At 38.6% G+C, this 18,436-nt stretch overlaps 1 protein-coding gene and 1 pseudogene across 9 annotated transcripts in view; both read left to right on the forward strand.

Annotated features, from left to right (window-relative positions):
• LOC112627025 overlaps window positions 1-356 on the forward strand; it is an 81,988-nt pseudogene extending 81,632 nt beyond the window's left edge.
• The window catches only part of TENT2 (terminal nucleotidyltransferase 2), a 73,836-nt gene continuing 55,426 nt past the window's right edge, over window positions 27-18,436 (forward strand). For 5 of the 9 annotated variants that reach the window (XM_025388377.1, XM_025388379.1, XM_025388385.1 and 2 more), the window contains exons 1-4: window positions 30-695; window positions 7,161-7,334; window positions 7,546-7,635; window positions 10,874-11,111. In XM_025388377.1, the coding sequence (XP_025244162.1) occupies window positions 7,198-7,334; window positions 7,546-7,635; window positions 10,874-11,111 (465 nt within the window). In that variant the 5' untranslated portion in view covers window positions 30-695; window positions 7,161-7,197. Of the gene's footprint in view, window positions 696-7,160; window positions 7,335-7,545; window positions 7,636-10,873; window positions 11,112-18,436 lie in introns of all 9 variants that reach the window. The other 4 variants (XM_025388383.1, XM_025388386.1, XM_025388380.1 and 1 more) reach the window with 2 other exon arrangements.

Consider the following 18,436-nt stretch of genomic DNA (forward strand, 5'->3'; position numbering starts at 1 on the left):
GAGGGCGTTACCGGAAGTGTGACCTCTCGCTCCCCGCAGCCTATTCTCATCCGGGGTCACGTCGATCTTCCGGGTGTCTTTGACAGGGTTCTCTACGCCGTTTTTTCTGCGACTTTTTGGTCTTCCGCTTTTTGCCACCGCCCCCAGCCTTCTACATCCTTGCGGCCCCTATCTTTTATTGTGTTACTCCTCCCCTGGCAGCCGTGCCGGGGGTTAGATCGCAGGCAGGGTCGGAGCTGGGCCTAGCTGCCCCACGGGCCACCACTACCTCCTTTGGTTCGAGAGAAAGCTACGACCGAGTACGCCCAGCCGTCCCAGCTCGGGCCTTGGAACTTCTGAGCGGGCAGTGCGGGTAGGCCCTGCTTAGTCCTTCCCGGAGGACACCTGTGAGTTTAGGGGGTTTCGGAGAGGAACGCAGCGGTGTAGGCCCAGGTCGGGGGCGGGGCGCGGGAAACTTTTTCCGAAACGGTAGCGTTTTGTTTCGCGTGGGAGGTTCCGGCAGTATCTCTTGGTTATTCCAAGTTTATGGGCGGCCCCTGGGCTGCTTGTACATTTTGAAGGATCTTAGGACCGCTTACTTTGCTTACTCGTTTTTCTCGTTCTCGCGTACTCCCTCGTCCACCACTCCAGGACCAAAAGAGGAAGATAGTCTTGGGACCCCTGCATGGTGTTTCAAAGGGTGGTAAAGAACTAAGGTAAATAGCTGGATTAATTAAAACATTTAAAAGGCATTTATCTTTTAAGGCTTAATTAAATGGCATGAAATTGCCTCAGCTTTTCACTTATAGGAAAATGCACAGGTTAAGACTGTTGTGTACGTTTCTTTTCTTGTTCAGCCTTTGTAGAAAGGCTTTTCGTGTCTCAAGGTGAGAACACGAAAGGCTTATGTGTCTCACAACTTATGGATTCTCTAAATTACTTGTCTTATTTCTTTCAACTCTTTGTTTAAGAAAGCAGATGTTTTTCATTAGGGTGAACAGAGAAGAAACAAAGGGAAACTGTAAAACACAATCTTAATAACAGATGTGCAGTGTATGATTTTGTGAGGAGAGAGATTGTAACTGATCACTAAATCTGTGTTTTTATATTACAGGTAACATACTTAACTTTTGTAAATATCTTCATATTGTATGGTTCAGTACCACAAGGCTTCCAACACGTACTGATTAACAGCCATAAGGCTATTAATTTATACTGATTAATAGCCAGTAATAGTGATGTTACTTTGTTGGTGTGAATAGCCCTAATTATGCCTGTTAATTATGCCTGAAAATGTCTTGTAACAAACTCCATGTGAAACAGGCCATTTATGAGTTGTTTAAGAAATACCCGTTTGGAGCCATGTGACTAGATTATTTTTTGAAGACTTGGGTGTAATTCAATTCTTAGCCAAAGGGAATATCCTGTTCAAAACCTGGAAGTGGTTTTCACAGTGGGTTGGTAGGATTTAGGAATTGGATTTTTCGTATTGTGGAGAAAAGAAGTGGGTTTGAGGGATCAAAGATATTTGTACAAAATGGACAGTATCTTGGTTTAGCCAGTACAGTTCTGGTTTTTATACTAGGTATATTCTGCTTTTCAAAGAATCTGATGAAGGAATTATATATAACCTTGAGTGTTCTCTAATTTGTTGGAGGAGAGGTCAAGTTGAGGACAGAAATTCCAGGTTGCAAATTACAGGACCAAATACTTTATCACTAGAAATTACTAGGAATTAATCCACTTTTTTTTTTTTTTTTTTTTAAGACGGAGTCTTGATCTTGTCACCCAGGCTGGAGTGCAGTGGCACGATCTCGGCTCACTGCAGCCTCTGCCTCCTGGGTTCAAGTGATTTTCCTGCCTCAGCCTGCCGAGTAGCTGGGATTATAGGTGCCCACCACCATGCCCAGCTGATTTTTGTATTTTGTAGTAGAGACGGGGTTTCACCATGTTGGCCAGGCTGGTCTCAAACACCTGACTTCAGGTTGATCCATCCGCCTCGACCTCCCCAAATGCTGGGATTACAGGCGTGAGCCACGGTGCCCGGCGGAATTAATCTACTCTTTTACTGCCTTGTTTCACGTAAACCTGTGTAATCTCCCATTGGGTCCACCTTAGGAAACAGTCTTTAAGGTTTTCTCCATAAGGCAAATACAGTATACTATTTTATGGTCAAGTACAGATTGTGGAACTGATAACTTTTAAGGTAAGGAAAATTGGATATTGCCAATATCTGGATTTTATGTATCTCTCATAAAATTTGTCACATGGAAGATGGTAGAAGACCACAGTTAATGTGGAGTAATGTTTTATATAACGAATCCCTACTTACTGAGGAAACCTTTCATTCAGAGTATGAAGAAAATGAAGATTTAAAATTTTGTGGAGGTCCCCTTATTTCTGTTATAGTAATAGTTTTACTGTATTTTATTTTGTGAAACTATATTCTGTTTAAAAAATGATTATGTTGTTTATGATAGATAATTGTTTTGATGTCATTTTTATTTTCATCAAAATCAATGTGAAATATATTAGAAAAAAGGAATAGAAATTCATGGGCGTTTCATTTGCTGCTTTAACTCTAGATGTCTTTCAGAATACCTATATTGGTGAACATAGAATGAGTGCCTCAGAATGATTTTCCCCGACTTGAAGTCTACCTTCGTTAAGAGCCTGACTTGAGGGCCAAAATTCATCCTGAGGAGAGGCTGACAGATCCTTTGTTTTGCAGGGGCTCCAGAGCTTGATATATTTCTGGGAATTTGGGATAGGCTGAACTAGATTTCTGCCCCAGAGTAAACATCTGGCTGTGGACTCATTCTAAGTTTTTAAGCTGGGGATAATTTGATCATTAACTTTGTAGAGTAGTTCTGGGCCACAAGACATCTTTAGATTTATTCTTAGTTTGGTTTTGGCTGTGTATAGGATGGAAACAAGGTGCGGTCTGGGCTCTTAATGTCATTTTGGATCTTCAAATCTTAATATACATGGACCTTATTTAGTTATAGAGGAAAAACAGCATGTTTTTATAGGTATAAACAGGTGTCTATAAAGCAAAATGTGTTACAGTGAATTGTGTTTAATAGCATTTTCTCATAAATCCTATGAAGTAGGATCCTATGTTTTATGGGAAATTAGGTTAGGGAACCAGGGTTAGAAAAGGCCAAGAAAGAGTGTGAGCCTGAGCAAAGGATGAAAAGTGTTCGTTGCCCACCTTGAATCTGGCAATCCAATATTTTTCCTTTTTCTTTTTTTTTTGTTTTTGAGACAGGGTTTCAAAACTCCAGCCGTTGACCAGGCTGGAGTGCAGTGGCACAGTCTCCTTGGCTCACTCCAACCTGCGTCTCCCTGGCTTAAGTGATCCTCACACCCCAGCCTCCGGAATAGCTGGGACTTCAGATGCACACTACCACACCTGGCTAATTTTTGTTGTGTCTTGTTTTTTTTTTTTTTTTTTGAGACGAAGTCTCATTCTTTCACCCTGGCTGGAGTGCAGTGGTGTGATCTCCGCTCACTGTGACCTCTTCCTGCCGGGTTTAAGCGATTCCCCTGCCTCAGCCTCCCAAGTACCTGGGATTACAGGTGCCTGCCACCATGCTAGCTAATTTTGTATTTTTAGTAGAGACGGGTTTTGCCATGTTGCCCAGGCTGTTCTCGAACTCCTGACCTCAGGTGATCTGCCCACCTTGTCCTCCCAAAGTGTTGGAATTATAGGCATGAGCCGCTGCACCTGGCCTAATTTTTTTTTTTTTTTTTTGAGACGGAGTTTTGCTCTTGTTGCCCAGGCTGGAGGGCAACTGTGCAATCTTGGTTCGCTGCAACCTCCGCCTCCCAGGTACAAGGGATTCTCCTGTCTCAACCTCCCAAGTAGCTGGGATTACAGGCATGTGCCACCACGCCTGGCTGATTTTTTTTGTATTTAGTAGGGATTTCACCTTGTTAGTCAGGCTGGTCGTGAACTTCTGATCTTAGGTAATCCATCTGCTTCGGCCTCCCAAAATGCTGGGATTATAGGTGTTTGCCACTGCGTGCGGCCTAATTTTTGTATTTGTTGTAGAGATGAGATTTTATCATGTTGCCCAGGCTGGTCTCTAACTCCTGGGCTCAAACAATCTGCCTCCCTCAGCCTCCCAAAGTTCTGGGATTATAGGGGTGAGCAACTGCCCAGCCCAGGATTATTATATGTATTTTTACTAGGGGATTCCCTGGAATGCTGCTTAGTTCGAGATACTTGTCCATTTCCTCTGAAGAAGCTAGGGTGTACACGTGAGGAAATATGATAGGATTATTTTCTTTTTTTAAAATCTCTTATAAAAAGACATAAGGGTCTGCTAAAAAAGTTGACAGACTTGTTTTCGGGAGGTTAACCTTGTCTCTGGTCCAAATTAGAGTCAGGCATTTGGGATGAGGTCTGATGGTGGTTCATAGAATTTTGTCCACAATCTGTTATGAACCCTGGACTGGTGAGCCTTGTTATCTGTGGCCAACCTAGGGAATTTTAATCTTACGGAATTGAAAAAACAAGGAACAATGTTTGTGAGGGATTTATTTATTTCTTCCCAGATCTTTCTTTCTCTTCCCTGTTGTCTCTTACAGTTTTTTCCAGCCCTCCTAGTCACAATCCCCAGAGGCGACTATTTCGATTCTTCTGGCTACCTAGTTTTATTTTTCTCTGTTGTTTAAAAAAAAAAAAGTAAAGTAAAGTAAAGCTTCTATACTTCATTCTTTTGATTTATATTTACTGCAAATGAGGATTTAGCACTTTTTGTACCCTCTGTCATCCTCCATATAAAACTTGTGATATATAAACACAAATGTATAATATAATGTCATATATAAATAAATATATAATAAATTTTATATGGTAGCTCAGTTTAAAAAAATCAGTATTTCAATCTTATTGTAAGAATCAGGTAGGTAACTATGATTATATTGCCTTTTTTATATTACCTATTGAGTGTTTTTTTCTTTGGTAATTTATTTTTAACTAGCTACTTTTCTGTATTTCTAAAATTATTTCTACTCTGTTAACAGAACTTTTCTCTATGGTCAAATACATCAGGTAATCTACCAGTTGATTTTTTTTTTTTTTAACTTAGATATCTTCTTGAAGCCCTGCATCCTGCTATTCTAATTTGAACTGTTAGTTTCCCAACACTGTCATCTTGGGGAATTTACTTTGTTTCTGCCCTACATCAGATCTCCCTTTTTCTGGATTCCAGGTTTTCATTTTCTTTTTTGATAACTTACCTGTCTAAGAATGTTTCTAGTTGCCCTTGCATTTGATAGTACAGCTAGGTATAGAAGTTCAGCCTGAGAGCATTTCCATCAGAGATTTGAAGTCATGAGTCCATATCCTGTGCTATTGAGAAGTCCAAAGCCATTTTGATTGCTTGCCCTTTGTTTATACCATTTTCTCCTTCTGGAATATTTTATAAACTGCTTTTTTTTGTGTAATATTCGGAAACTTCAGTATAATATACCTTGACATGTAACTTTTTTACTGTGCTTTGTACTCTTTAGGTCCTTTCAATCTGAGGATTGGTGTCTTTCAGTCTTTGGCATTTTTTTGTTTTATTTGTTAGGTGATGTCCTGTGTTTTTTTCTGTTCTTCCTGGACCTTCTGTTATGTTAGATTACATAGTTTAATAGTCTTCTGTTTTCTCTTCTATTGTCTTGCCTCCTTCCTGCCCCTACCAACTTTTCCTTTTTGTTCTTTCTAATACATTTCCTCAAAGTTACCTTTTAACTTTCTTCTGGATAGTTCTGCTTTCAATTTTATAATTTCCCACAGCCTTTTTATTTTATTTTTTTGAGATAGGGTCTTGCCCTGTCACCCAGGCTGGAATGCAGTGGCATGAACATGGTTCACTACAGCTTTGACCTCCTGGACTCAAGCAGTCCTCCCACCTCAGCCTCCTGTGTAACTGGGACCATAGGCACACACTACTGTGCCTGGCTAATTTCTTTGATTTTTTATAGAGACAGGGTCTTACTTTGTTGCCCAGGCTAATCTTGAATTCCTGAGCTCAAGTAATCCTCCCACCTCTGCCTCCCAGAGTGTTGGGATTGTAGGTGTGAGCCACCGCACCTGGCCCCTTTCTTTTTAAATAGCATATTCTTGTTTTATATATACAATGTCTTTTCATTAATCTGAGATTTTTTTTTTTTTTAGTGTTCATTTGTTCCTGACATTGTTTCTGTTTATTCCCAGGTTTTATTTTTCTTCTGGTGATCCATGGATGCCTATTTTAAGTGAAAATATCAGGAGTCTAATTAGAAACTCTAAAAATGTGTGGGTAGGGCCTGTCAACTAGTAGGCTTCATGTTAAGTTGATTAGTTAGCTAGCTTGACATTTTCTTGATGCATTCCCAAGTATTATTATGTTACAGGTTCTCTTGTTACTATGTTACATAGTTTCTCTGTCATTTTGTTTTTTCATAAAAGAGTTTTCTAATTGCTTGCTTTGAGAAAGTGGGTTGAGGGGTCCTATTTTTCTTTGTAGACTTTACCTGATACTCGTTTTCAGTTTATTACCTTATCCAATCCTTTGTAAGACTACAACCTTGGTGTATGAGTCATTGCAAAGAATAAATATCTACTTTCCTCCCTGGATCAGTGAAGGATTCTGATTTCTTTGTATAGTTTTTCCCTATTCCTATGGAACACAGCCCTCTTTTAATGGAAATCTTTTATATAAATTATGTAGACTTTGAGGGGAATCTCAGAATTTTATAAATTGTTAAGATAATATAAAATCCATTCCTTATTTGATCGGACCTGTAAGAACCAAATTCTAGGAATCAGGATGTCATGTGATGGTTTATACCTTTGTATAAATTAGATTGAGAATAAATGTAAGAATCTGTGGGATTTTATTAATGTCAGGTGATAACTTGATTTTCTAAAAGATTTTTTGATATGAGGGTAAATGTAGTAGGGTAAATTCATCAGAAAATTAGAAATGTGCATGTATCTTGCATCTGAATAATGCTAATCTTAGATTTAGAATTTATTGTTAGTTTCCTTTTGTTACCTACAGTGGCACTTAGGAGACCTATTTAACTTTGCAAATAAAATTTGTAACTTGATAACTAATTGTTTTAAGTTACTGGATAATAGAAGTGTTTAGTATCTTTAAACTATAATAATTTAATATTGTCTTTTTAAATTATCCTAGGTAGAAGAATACATGTTCACTTCCAGTGAACAAGAGCATGTTCCCAAACTCAATTTTGGGTCGCCCACCCTTCACTCCAAATCATCAACAACATAATAACTTCTTTACCCTGTCACCTACTGTTTATTCACACCAGCAGCTTATAGATGCACAATTCAACTTTCAGAATGCGGAGTAAGTATGGTGATATTTTGGCCCATGTTGTTGGTAAATTTCATTTTCTATTTGACATAAGCCCTTTTTGTATGAAACTTTCGAACGCGGAGAATATGTTGTCACATGTTTTTTTTTGATAGGGAAGTATTTAATTTTTTTAAAGAGATTGGTTTTGTTTTTAAAGAAAAAATGTGTATATTATTACTGTTCTTTTCTTTGATTTTGATAGCTTGTCTAGAGCTGTGTCATTACAGCAGCTGACATATGGAAATGTCAGTCCAATACAGACCTCAGCTTCCCCATTATTTCGAGGAAGGAAGTAAGTACTTCTTAATTATTTTAAAAGAATATTTTTGCGTTTCTGAGAACTCTGTAACAGTGTATCTTGAATTAATGTTGTATGGACCCTATGCCCTGTGTTTTGTTTTCCGGGACCTGTACAATCAGATCAGTCATGGAATTTTAACATTTTTTGCATTTAAAAATTTTAGGGGTTCTTTTGTTGATTTGTTTCTGCTTTATTGTATGTTTGTTTCTGCCCTACATGAGATCTTCCCTTTTCTATATTCCAGGTTTTCTTTTTCTAGAATAAAGCTAAGTTTCCTCAGAAAACCACTTTTTAATTGAGATTTTTTAACTAAATGAGATGGTCTTCTGTATTCATTTGCTAGGGTAGGGTTGCCGTAACAATGTACCACACATTGGGTGGCTTACACAACAGAAATGTATTTTCTTACAATTCTGGAGGCTAGATCAAGGTGTTGGCAGGATTGGTTTCTTCTGAGGCTTCTTTTCTTGCCTTGTAGAAGACTGCATTGTCACTGGGTCTTAATATGGTTGTTTCCCTGTGTTTTCTGTGTCCTCATCTCTTCTAAGGACACCAGTCATATTGGATTAAGATTCATCTTAAAGGCCCCACTTTAACTTAGGTAACTTTTAAGAGGTCCTCTCTCCAAATACAGTCACATTCTGAGCTCCTGGGGCTTAGGACTTCAGCTTTTGAATTTCTAGGGGGACACAATTATAACATTTTCTTTCTAGTAAACTTTATGTTTTGATTTATCTGCATCCTACACAGGTAAGGTTCCATGATAACAAACATTGTAGTGAAAATTTCTGTGTAACATAAAACTTCCTATAAAGTCAGGAGTCAATTAATTTTAATCTATTTGATTAAAAGAAATTCATTTATTACAAAATAGAGCTTGAGAGGTGATTGTTAAAATAACATTCAGCAATATTTGAAAGATACCACTGTTACTTAAAAACCTATATAAACATTCTATAACCTTTACGTCTCATAAAAAAATAACACTATCGGTGAACAAGGTGCTGTAAAAAAAAATGATAACACTAGGAATTATTAATTGCTCATTATGTAGTAATCATTATTCTAAGCCTTTACAATTAATGGTTTGATTAAATCACATAACACTGAGGTAGGTACTATTACCCCTTGCCTGTTGAGGAGAAAGCTGACTCACACAAAGGTTAAGTAACTAGTTACTCAGAAGTGACATAGCTGGGATTTGAAATGTTGTATGTCTCTGAGTCATATGCTTATAAGCACTACAGTTTGTTCTTCAAAATTGTCATTGAGAAAAGTTTTATAATAATTCACTATTATATATTGACTATAATTCGTTATTATAGATTGACTATAATTATAGTATTGACTTTATTCAGATTTTGTTTTTTAGAAATTGCCTTCAGAGCCAATTTGTGAATTAAGAATGAAAATAAACTCCATTAGACCGGGTGCAGTGGCTCACGCCTGTAATCCCAGCACTTTGGGAGGCCAAGGCAGGCGGATCACGAGGTCAGGAGATTGAGACCGTCCTGGCTAACACGGTGAAACCCCGTCTCTACTAAAAATACAAAAAAGTAGCCAGGTGTGGTGGCACGTGCCTGTAATCCCAGCTACTCAGGAAACTGAGGCAGGAGAATGGCATGAACCCGGCAGGTGGAGCTTGTGGTGAGCCGAGATCGCGCCACTGCACTCCAGCCTGGGCGACAGAGTGAGACTCTGTCTCAAACAACAACAGCAACAACAAAAATCTCCAATTAATTTGTAGTTAAACATATTTTTAAAATTAAAATTGGCATTCTCATTAGAAGATATTCAGCATATACAGCTCTAAGATACTTTATGTTTAAAATTATTAAATAAACTTTTAGCATTTAGCACTGTATACTTTACCTGTGAGTAGGGGTTCCACTTATTTTGCAGATCTGTCAAGGAGAGAGAAATTGACATAATCCCAGAGGAGTGTTAAAAAATCTTCTGTGGGCCGGGTGCAATGGCTCATGCCTGTAATCCCAGTGCTTTGGGAGGCCGAGGTGGGCGGATCATTTGAGGTCAGGATTTCAAGACCAGCCTGGCCAACATGGTGAAACCCCATCTCCACTAAAAAACACAAAAATTAGCTGGGCATGGTGGCGGCCGCCTGTAGTCCCAGCTACTCAGGAGGCTGAGGCAGGAGAATAGCTGGAACCATGGAGGCAGAGGTTGCAGTGAGCCGAGATTGTGCCACTGCACTCCAGCCTGGTGACAGAGGAAGACTCCGTCTAAAAAAAGAAAAAAAGAAAAAAAAGAAAAAAACCTTCTGTGACCCATAGAATTTTCAGGCTTAAAAGGAATTGGACCATTTTCTGTGTCATAAAGTATTACCTACATGAACAACTTAATATAGCAATGAAGTCAATGTCTTTTTTTGCAACAAATATTTACTCTTTAATGATTTTTCCCTTTTTATTTTGCAAATATTTAAACCTCCAGAAAAATTTAAAGAATAACATAGTGAATATCTGTATGCCTTTTGCCTAGATTCATGAGTTAAAAGTTTAACATTTGATTTCTTTCTCTTTTTTTTTCTGCCCACCTGCTTTTTTTCCTGAACTATATAAAAGAAAGTTGTTGACACCATTTTATTTTACCTTAAAACATGTCAACTTATTCCTCCTGAAAAACAAGGCTTTTCGTCTATGTAACCAAAATACCTTGATTATTCCCAAGAAATTTAATATTAATAAAATAATATTATCTGAGTTGCAGCTCATTTTCGAATTTCTTCATTTGTCCAATGTCTTTATAGCTTTATTGAAAAGTGTCTCTTAATTTGGTCTTTCCTGCTGATGAGTCAGAACATAGGTATATTCAAAGAGCCCTTTTTTATAACTAGCACTCAACTCAATCTTATCTTCCATATGTTATAGTTTGGATCTTTTCTTCTTAGTAATTCTATAAATAGAACTTTTCCTACAAAGTTTTCACTACTGAGATGAAACATTGGGGTAGTTCAAATATGGGAGACTAACTTCAGTATATACATGTAGTTTTTTCTGTCTGCATTATTACTATTTTTTTCTAAGGTGTTGAGAGGCATTTCTTGTGCTGAACGTGAATATTTTTAAGAGCCATATAAAGCTAATAATGTGACCTTATTGAAAGAATCATAATATTGTCATTATCTCTTATGATATTTATATATTTTTAATTGCTTTTTGTTATTAAAAAGTTGTATCTTTAATTACTAAGGTATATTGCTTGTTTTCAGGAGATTAAGCGATGAAAAAAACCTTCCTCTTGACGGTAAACGGCAACGTTTCCATTCACCCCACCAAGAGCCAACTGTAGTTAACCAGATAGTGCCTTTATCAGGTGAACGAAGATACTCAATGCCGCCATTGTTTCATACACATTATGTACCAGATATAGTCAGATGTGTTCCACCTTTTCGAGAAATACCATTTTTAGAACCTAGAGAAATCACACTGCCTGAGGCCAAAGATAAGGTAATAATAATGTAGATTTTAGTTTTGCCTTTTGGGAATTTAGTATAAATAATGTATTAATCAAAAATATTTAATATCCTGGATTAAGTAGAACATGCCTTTTTTTCTTGCAATGTTTAAAGTACTATTCAGCCTAATTTTCTGTCTAAACATTACTCTGATTTTTGGTAGCTATTCTTTTATAGAAGTGCAGCTGTCAGGAAATCAGGTTTTCCCTGATGTATGAAAATTTTATTAGAACCCAAACACTTTCTTAGTTTAGAGAACTGCCCTGTTACTTGTTCTTACTGAAAAAAAAAAAAAGTTTTTTTCATATAGCTATCGTAATAGAGTGTTAGAACACATTTTATTTTGGGGAGTCACTGAGAAAAACAATACATTCAAAGTGATACAATCAACAAAGATTTATCAAAAACATTTATAAAAAACATTTTCAGTTAAGTGAAATGAAGCTATTTAAATAATAATTCTTGGAAAATGACATTGTCAGCATTGGGGAACAATGAGTTATTTAACATCTAATACTAGAAACATATCTGTCCCCTCCCCCATATTTAGTGAAACCTAATACGGTTTTTCCGAGTAATTGAGAGGGTTTATAATGTAAATATCTGCATTCTCTTGGGTTGTCTGTGGTTTATACTTGCTGTTTTTGCATTTTCAAAGCTGCCACACTCTTGAGAAATGAGGTACTTGTAGGCTAAGGAGAAGGACCATGAAGAAAATACAGCAACTTTGTTTTACTCATCTTTGAGTTCCTATCAACCAGCATAGGTCTGAAACATAGTAAGTGTACAGAAATGTTGGGTCAGAAAAGCAACATCTGCTTCATTCCTTAGTTGTGCTGCTTTTTTATTCCTCTGTTATTCTTTTGTTATTTAAGTGAGTTATAATTATACCATAAAATTCACCCTTTTAAAGTGTACAGTTCAGTGGTTTTGAAATATATTCCGAAAGTTGTGCAACTGTACTATCTGATTCCCAAACATTTTCATCACCACCAAAAGAAACCATGTACCCAATAGCAGTCATTTCTCCTGCTCCCTGGCAACAACTAATCTATTTTCTGTCTTTATCCCATCCTGGACATTTTATATAAATGCAATCATTCAATATGTGGCCTTTTGTGTCTTGCTTTTTTCATTTAGCATGTTTTCAAGGTTCATCCATGTTGTAGCATACACATCAGTACTTCATTCCTTTTTATAGCTGAATAATATTCCATTGTATGAGTAGACCTCACTTTGTTAATACAGTCCTCAGTTGGTGAATTTCTGGGTTGTTTCCACTTTTCATCTGTTATGAATAGTGCAGCTGTGAATATCTGTACAGATTTTTGCATGGACATATGTTTTTACCTCTCTTGGAGTGAAATTGCTTGGTCTTATGGTAACTCTGTGTTTAACTTTTTGAGGAACTGCTGAAGTATTTTCTAAAGTGGTTGCACCATTTTACATTCCTATCAACAGTGTATAGGTGCTGTACATTCTTTACATGCTTGCTGAACTTGCAGCACTTGTTACTGTCTGTCTTTTTGATTATAGCCATTCTAGTGGGTATGAAATGGTATCTCATCGTGATTTGGATTTGCATTTCCCTAATGCCTAATGATATTGAGCATCTTTTCATTTGCTTATTGGACATTTGTATATCTTCTTGGGGAAATGTCTATTCATCGAGATACCTTGCCCTTTTTTAAATTGGACTGTTTGTCTTTTTACTGTTGGGTTGTAAGAGTTCTTTATGCATTCTACATATTAGACCCTTACTGGATAATGATTTGTGAATTTATGCTCCCATTATGTGGCTTGTCTTTTTACTTTCTTTTTGGTATCCTTCGAAGCACAAATACATTTCATTTTGATACAGTCCAATTTATCTATTTTCCTTTGGTTGGTTGTGCTTTTGGTGTCATATCTAAGAAAGTATTGTACAGGGTCACAGAGATTAATGCCTATGTGTTAATTTTTAAATTTTATTTATTTTTTATTTTTTCCTTGCCCTGCCTATGTGTTACTCTAAGAGTTTTATAGTTTTAGTTCTTACATTTAGGACTTTGATCCATTTTGAGTTAATTTTTGTATATGATGTAAAGTAGGAGGTCCAACTTTATTCTTTTGCTGTTGGTCCAGTTGTCCCAGCAGCTTATTGAAGAAACTGTTCTTTTCTCCTCTGCAACTTTTTTTTTAACCATATTGAAATAGGAAAAACAATCAGTCAAAATCAGTGGGAGAAAGGAAAAAGGCAAAGGAAACTGAGGAAAGATTAACTTGGGTTTTTTTAGTTAGTTTTTTTGTTTTTTTTTGAGATGGAATCTAGGTCTGTCACCCAGGCTGGAGTGCAGTGGCGTGATCTTGGCTCACTACAACCTCCACTTCCTGGGTTCAAGCGATTCTCCTGTTTCAGCCTCCTGAGTAGCTGGGATTACAGGTGTGTGCCACCATGTCCGGCTAATTTTTGTATTTTTAGTAGAGACGGGGTTTCACCATGTTGATCAGGCTGGTCTTCAACTCCTGACCTCGTGATCCACCCACTTTGGCCTTTCAAAGTGCTGGGATTACAGGCGTGAGCCACGGCGCTCGGCCTAGTTTTTATTTATTTTTATTTTTATTTTTTGAGATGGAGTCTTGCTCTGTTGCCCAGGCTGGAGTGCAGTGGCGCGATCTCGGCTCACTGCAAACTCTGCCTCCTGGGTTCAAGCTATTCTGCCTCAGCCTCTCGAGTAGCTGGGACTACAGGCGCCTGCTACCACACCCACCCAGCTAATTTTTTGTATTTTTAGTAGAGACAGGGTTTCACCATGTTAGCCAGGATGGTCTCGATCTCCTGACCTTGTGATCCACCCTCCTCGGCCTCCCAAAATGCTGGGATTACAGGTGTGAGCCACCGCGCCCAGCCACCTGGCTAATGTTTTTAATTTTTTTTTTTTTGGTAGAGCCAGGGTCTTGCTGTGATACCCAGGGTCTTGCTATGATACCCAGGCTGGTCTTGAACTCCTAGCCTCAAGTGATCCTCCTGCAGTGGCCTCCCAAAGGGCTGGGATTACAAGTATGAGCTACTGCGCCTAGCTGTTTTTACTCATTTTAAAGACTATCTTGTAATGCCATAATATGAAAGCCTATGGTATAAATCAAATCAGATCAATCCTTTGAATGAACATTTAAGAGTCTTTTTGCTGGGTGTGGTGGCTCACGCCTGTAATCCCAGCACTTTGGGAGGCCGAGGTGGGCAGATCACAAGGTCAGGAGTTCAAGACCAGCCTGGCCAATGTGGTGAAACCCCGTCTATACTAAAAATACAAAAATTAGCTGGGCGTGGTGGCAGGCACCTGTAGTCCCAGCTACTTGGGAGGCTGAGACAGGAGAATCACTTGAACCCAGGAGGCAGAGGTTGCAGTGAGCCGAAATCACGCCACGGCCCTCCAGCCTGGGCAACAGAGTGAGACTCTGTCTCAAAAAAAAAATAAAGAATCTTTTACTGGTTTTTTAAGGTATGTATGCTGATAGCCCTGTTTTCTATGGAATTCATTGTGATAAACTATTGAAAGCTCTCTATTTTTACTTGGATTTGTATGTTGTGATAGTTAACTATTAGAACTAACTAACTACGAGTTTTGCATATGAACTAGGCAAATTTTCAATTTCAGTAAATTTAATAACAATTCACATTAGTGTCAGCGTAAACCATCTGGCAAAGTACCGTTCTGTATCAATAATGTTTTAAAATTAGTCATATAGAAAGAGATACTCCTAAATATTTAGAATTAGGGATTTATCTCAGAAGGCTAAAGATAAATTGTGTAATTGAACCAATTTCTTTATTTTCCTTTCTTGAGACAGAGTCTTGCTCTTGTTGCCCAGGCTGGAGTGTAATGGTGCTCTCTTGGCTCACTGCAACTTCCACCTCCGGGGTTTAAGCGATTCTCCTGCCTCAGCCTCCCAAGTAGCTGGGATTACAGGCACGTGCCACCATGCCCAGCCAATTTTGTATTTTTAGTAGAGATGGGGTTTCACCATGTTGGTCAGGCTGGTCTCAAACTCCTGACCTCAGGTGAACCACCTGCCTGAGCCTCCGAAAGTGCTGGGATTACAGATGTGATCCACCACGCCTGGCTGGAACCAATTTCTTTGAGTGCTACTCTCTACCTGTCAAGTTGTGGGAGAAAGAAGGCAAGCAGTTAGTTTTGTGCTTATTTTTTAAGTGAACACTTTTTAAGAAAGCTAACATTGATGTCTCTTTTAGGCATTCTACATATGCTATCTCATTTAGTCTTTTCAGCAACCCCATGACATGGATGTTATCCTAATGTTATTGAGGCTCAGAAAGCTAAATAACTTGCTCAAGGTCATAGCTAGTAAGTGGTAAAACCAAGATTTGATCTCTGTCTCTAAAAATATGAAGAGAAGGAGTTTAAGATACTTAAAATCAAGGGTAGGCAGATGACATTCTAACTCTAATACCAGGTGATCTGTGACAGTGATAATTAATATTTATTGAGTATCTGTCATTACTGGCATTGTGTTTGACAGTTTGTATGGTTTACTGCTGTTTACTTCTGTAGAGTGTAAAGTGAATGGAGGATTCAGTGTGAGATAAAGTGGGGCAGTGGTTTGAAGCCTTGAATGCAAGTAAAATGCTATCGAAGGTTTTAAAGTAGAAAAATAGCACAGTCAGATTTGTATTTTTAGAAAGTCGTTGCTGTATAGTGAATTTGGTTTAGAATGAAGTGGGCTTGGAAGATGGTGATCACCTTGAAGACTGTTACATTCACCCTGAAGATGGTTGACCCCCTTGAAGACTGTTAAATTCATCCTAATGAGAGGCGCTGAAGCTTTCAGTTATGGTAGATGGTAGTGAAAAATATGTGGGAGATAATATATAAGGAAAATTGATAGAATGTGTGGAATAACTGAGTGTAGAAGAGAGAGGGTGAAAGAGACATGAATGACTCCAATGATTTGATTCTGGGTTACTAGTAGAGATAAGGAACCTAGATTTGGGGTATATAGGCTGATTGAGGAAATACTCGAGTTATTTGTACTATGAGAGAATCTACTATAAAACATTTGTGCTCCTGAGAAACTTCATGTCCTGCAGATTGCACACTAATGATATAGGGCTTATGGGAAATAGGGTTGGAACAGGCTACTCAAAACCTAAACAGTTTTGTAACCAGAACACTATCAAGAATAATAATTGATATCTTGGGAAATAACTTGGACAGACCAGGCAGGCAGTTTGGCACGGCTAGATGCTGCTGCAGGGGATATTAGAAATATACAAAATAGAGTTGAGATGCTGGCTTGTGCTGGGCATTGAGACAGGCAGTTAAAAATGGAGCTCTGAGTCAGTGAGGCTGCTGTTAAGGTAGAGACAAAAGGAAATACACCAGCACAGAGCTGTCCGAGGCTAGGAGTATGTTTTCTTGAGCAGGAATCTTGGATGCAAATGCTTTTTAGTTCCGTTAGATCTGTAAGGACTACATACTGAGGGGTTTTTTTCTTTCTCATGACAGTTATAATTCTACGGTTACAGCTCCATGTACAAATCATGTACAAACCCAACTTATGTGTTGTATTGATACCATTCCCCTGTTTACCAATCACATATAAGCTAATTGGTATTGTAGAAAAATATAACTGTATTGACAGTATATGTTTGGAGTTCAGAAGTAAGGTTGGGCTGGAGATAGGGATCCTGAAGAGATCTGAAACAAAAGTGACAGTTGAAACTCCTAGAGTAGATAAGATTTTTAATTTATTAAGCATTCAAATATTTGTGAGCTCTAGGCATGGGAGATACACTGTTTTTCTAAACATACATGGTCTCTACATTTAGATACAGCATAGTGAGAGGAGGGGGAGCCATTAAAAAATAATCATACAGGCCGGGCACAGTGGCTCACGCCTGTAATCCCAGCACTTTGGGAGGCCAAGATGGGTGGATTACCTGAGGTTAGGAGTTCGAGACTAGCCTGACCAATATGGTGAAACCCTGTCTCTACTAAAAATACAAAAAAATTAGCTGGGCGTGGTGACGTGCGCCAGTAGTCCCAGCAACTCGGGAGGCTGAGGCGGGAGAATTGCTTGAACTAGGGAGGCAGAGGTTGCAGTGAGCCAAGATTGTGTCACTGTACTCCAGCCTGAGTGACAGAGCAGGACTCTGTCTTAAAAAAATTTAAAAAAAAATGCAGATCACAATTTTATTTATATAAACGCTGTGCAGGAAATTACTGAGTGCTGAGAGAATGCATTTGGGGTCTCAGGGAAAACCTCTTAGAGGAGACATTATTTGAGTTGAGATCTGAAAGATGAATGAGTTAACTAGTTAAAGAATGGTGGAGAGCTGGGTACGGTTGCTCGTGCCTGTAATTGCAACACTTTGGGAGGCTGAGGTGGGTGGATCGCCTGAGGTCAGGAGTTCAAGACCAACATGGCGAAACTCCATCTCTTCTAAACATACAAAATTAGCCTCGTGGCAGGTGCCTGTGATCCCAGCTACTCGGGAGGCTGAGGCAGAGAATTGCTTGAACCTGGGAGGTAGAGGTTGCAGTGAGCCAAGACCACACCACTGCACTCTAGCCTGGGAGACAAAGTGAGACTCCATCTCAGAAAGTAGTGGGGATGGGGAGACTGCTTTAGAGAGAGGAAATAGCATGTTTGAGGTTCCTAATGCAGAAAAGAGAATGGAGTGTACAAATGACTGAAAGGAGGTCAAGATGGCTAGTGTTTCATGAATTAGAGGGAAAGTGGTTGAAGGTGTGGTAGGGGAGGTGGGAAGAGGGGCATATTTTGCAAGGACTCCTAGGCCATTTTGGTCTTTAGCTTAAGAACAGCAGGAACCTATTCAGAGGCTTTTTTTTTTTTTTTTTTTAAATGCGGTGGACAGATAAGTTAAAAAGGTTATTTTCACTGCACTGTGGAGAGCAGATTGAAGTTGAGCAAGCATGGATGTAGAGAAGTTGTTGTACTATAGTATTTCAAGTGAGAGGCAGTAGTACCTTGAATTAGGAAGTGCTAGTAGTTATGAAGAGAAATTGATGGATTTAAGCTGTATTTTAGAGGTGGAATCTGTAACATTTGATGATATATTAGATTACAGTGTCTGAGCCTCTGCAATATCAACATTTTAGGCCAGCTTTCTTTGGTGTGGAGGGGCTGTCCTGTGTACCCTCCTACATCTAGTAGCATTCCTGCCACCAATCCCTAGTTGTGACAACCCAAAATGTCTGTGGACATTGCCAGTCGTCTTCTGTGGGGCAAAATTGTCCTAGTTGAAAACCACTGGGTTCGATTGAGGAGAAGTATTGAGGATTACACTCAAGT

This window comes from Theropithecus gelada, chromosome 6 (genome assembly GCF_003255815.1).
Source record: "Theropithecus gelada isolate Dixy chromosome 6, Tgel_1.0, whole genome shotgun sequence".
In the NCBI taxonomy this organism is placed as follows: Eukaryota; Metazoa; Chordata; class Mammalia; order Primates; family Cercopithecidae; genus Theropithecus; species Theropithecus gelada.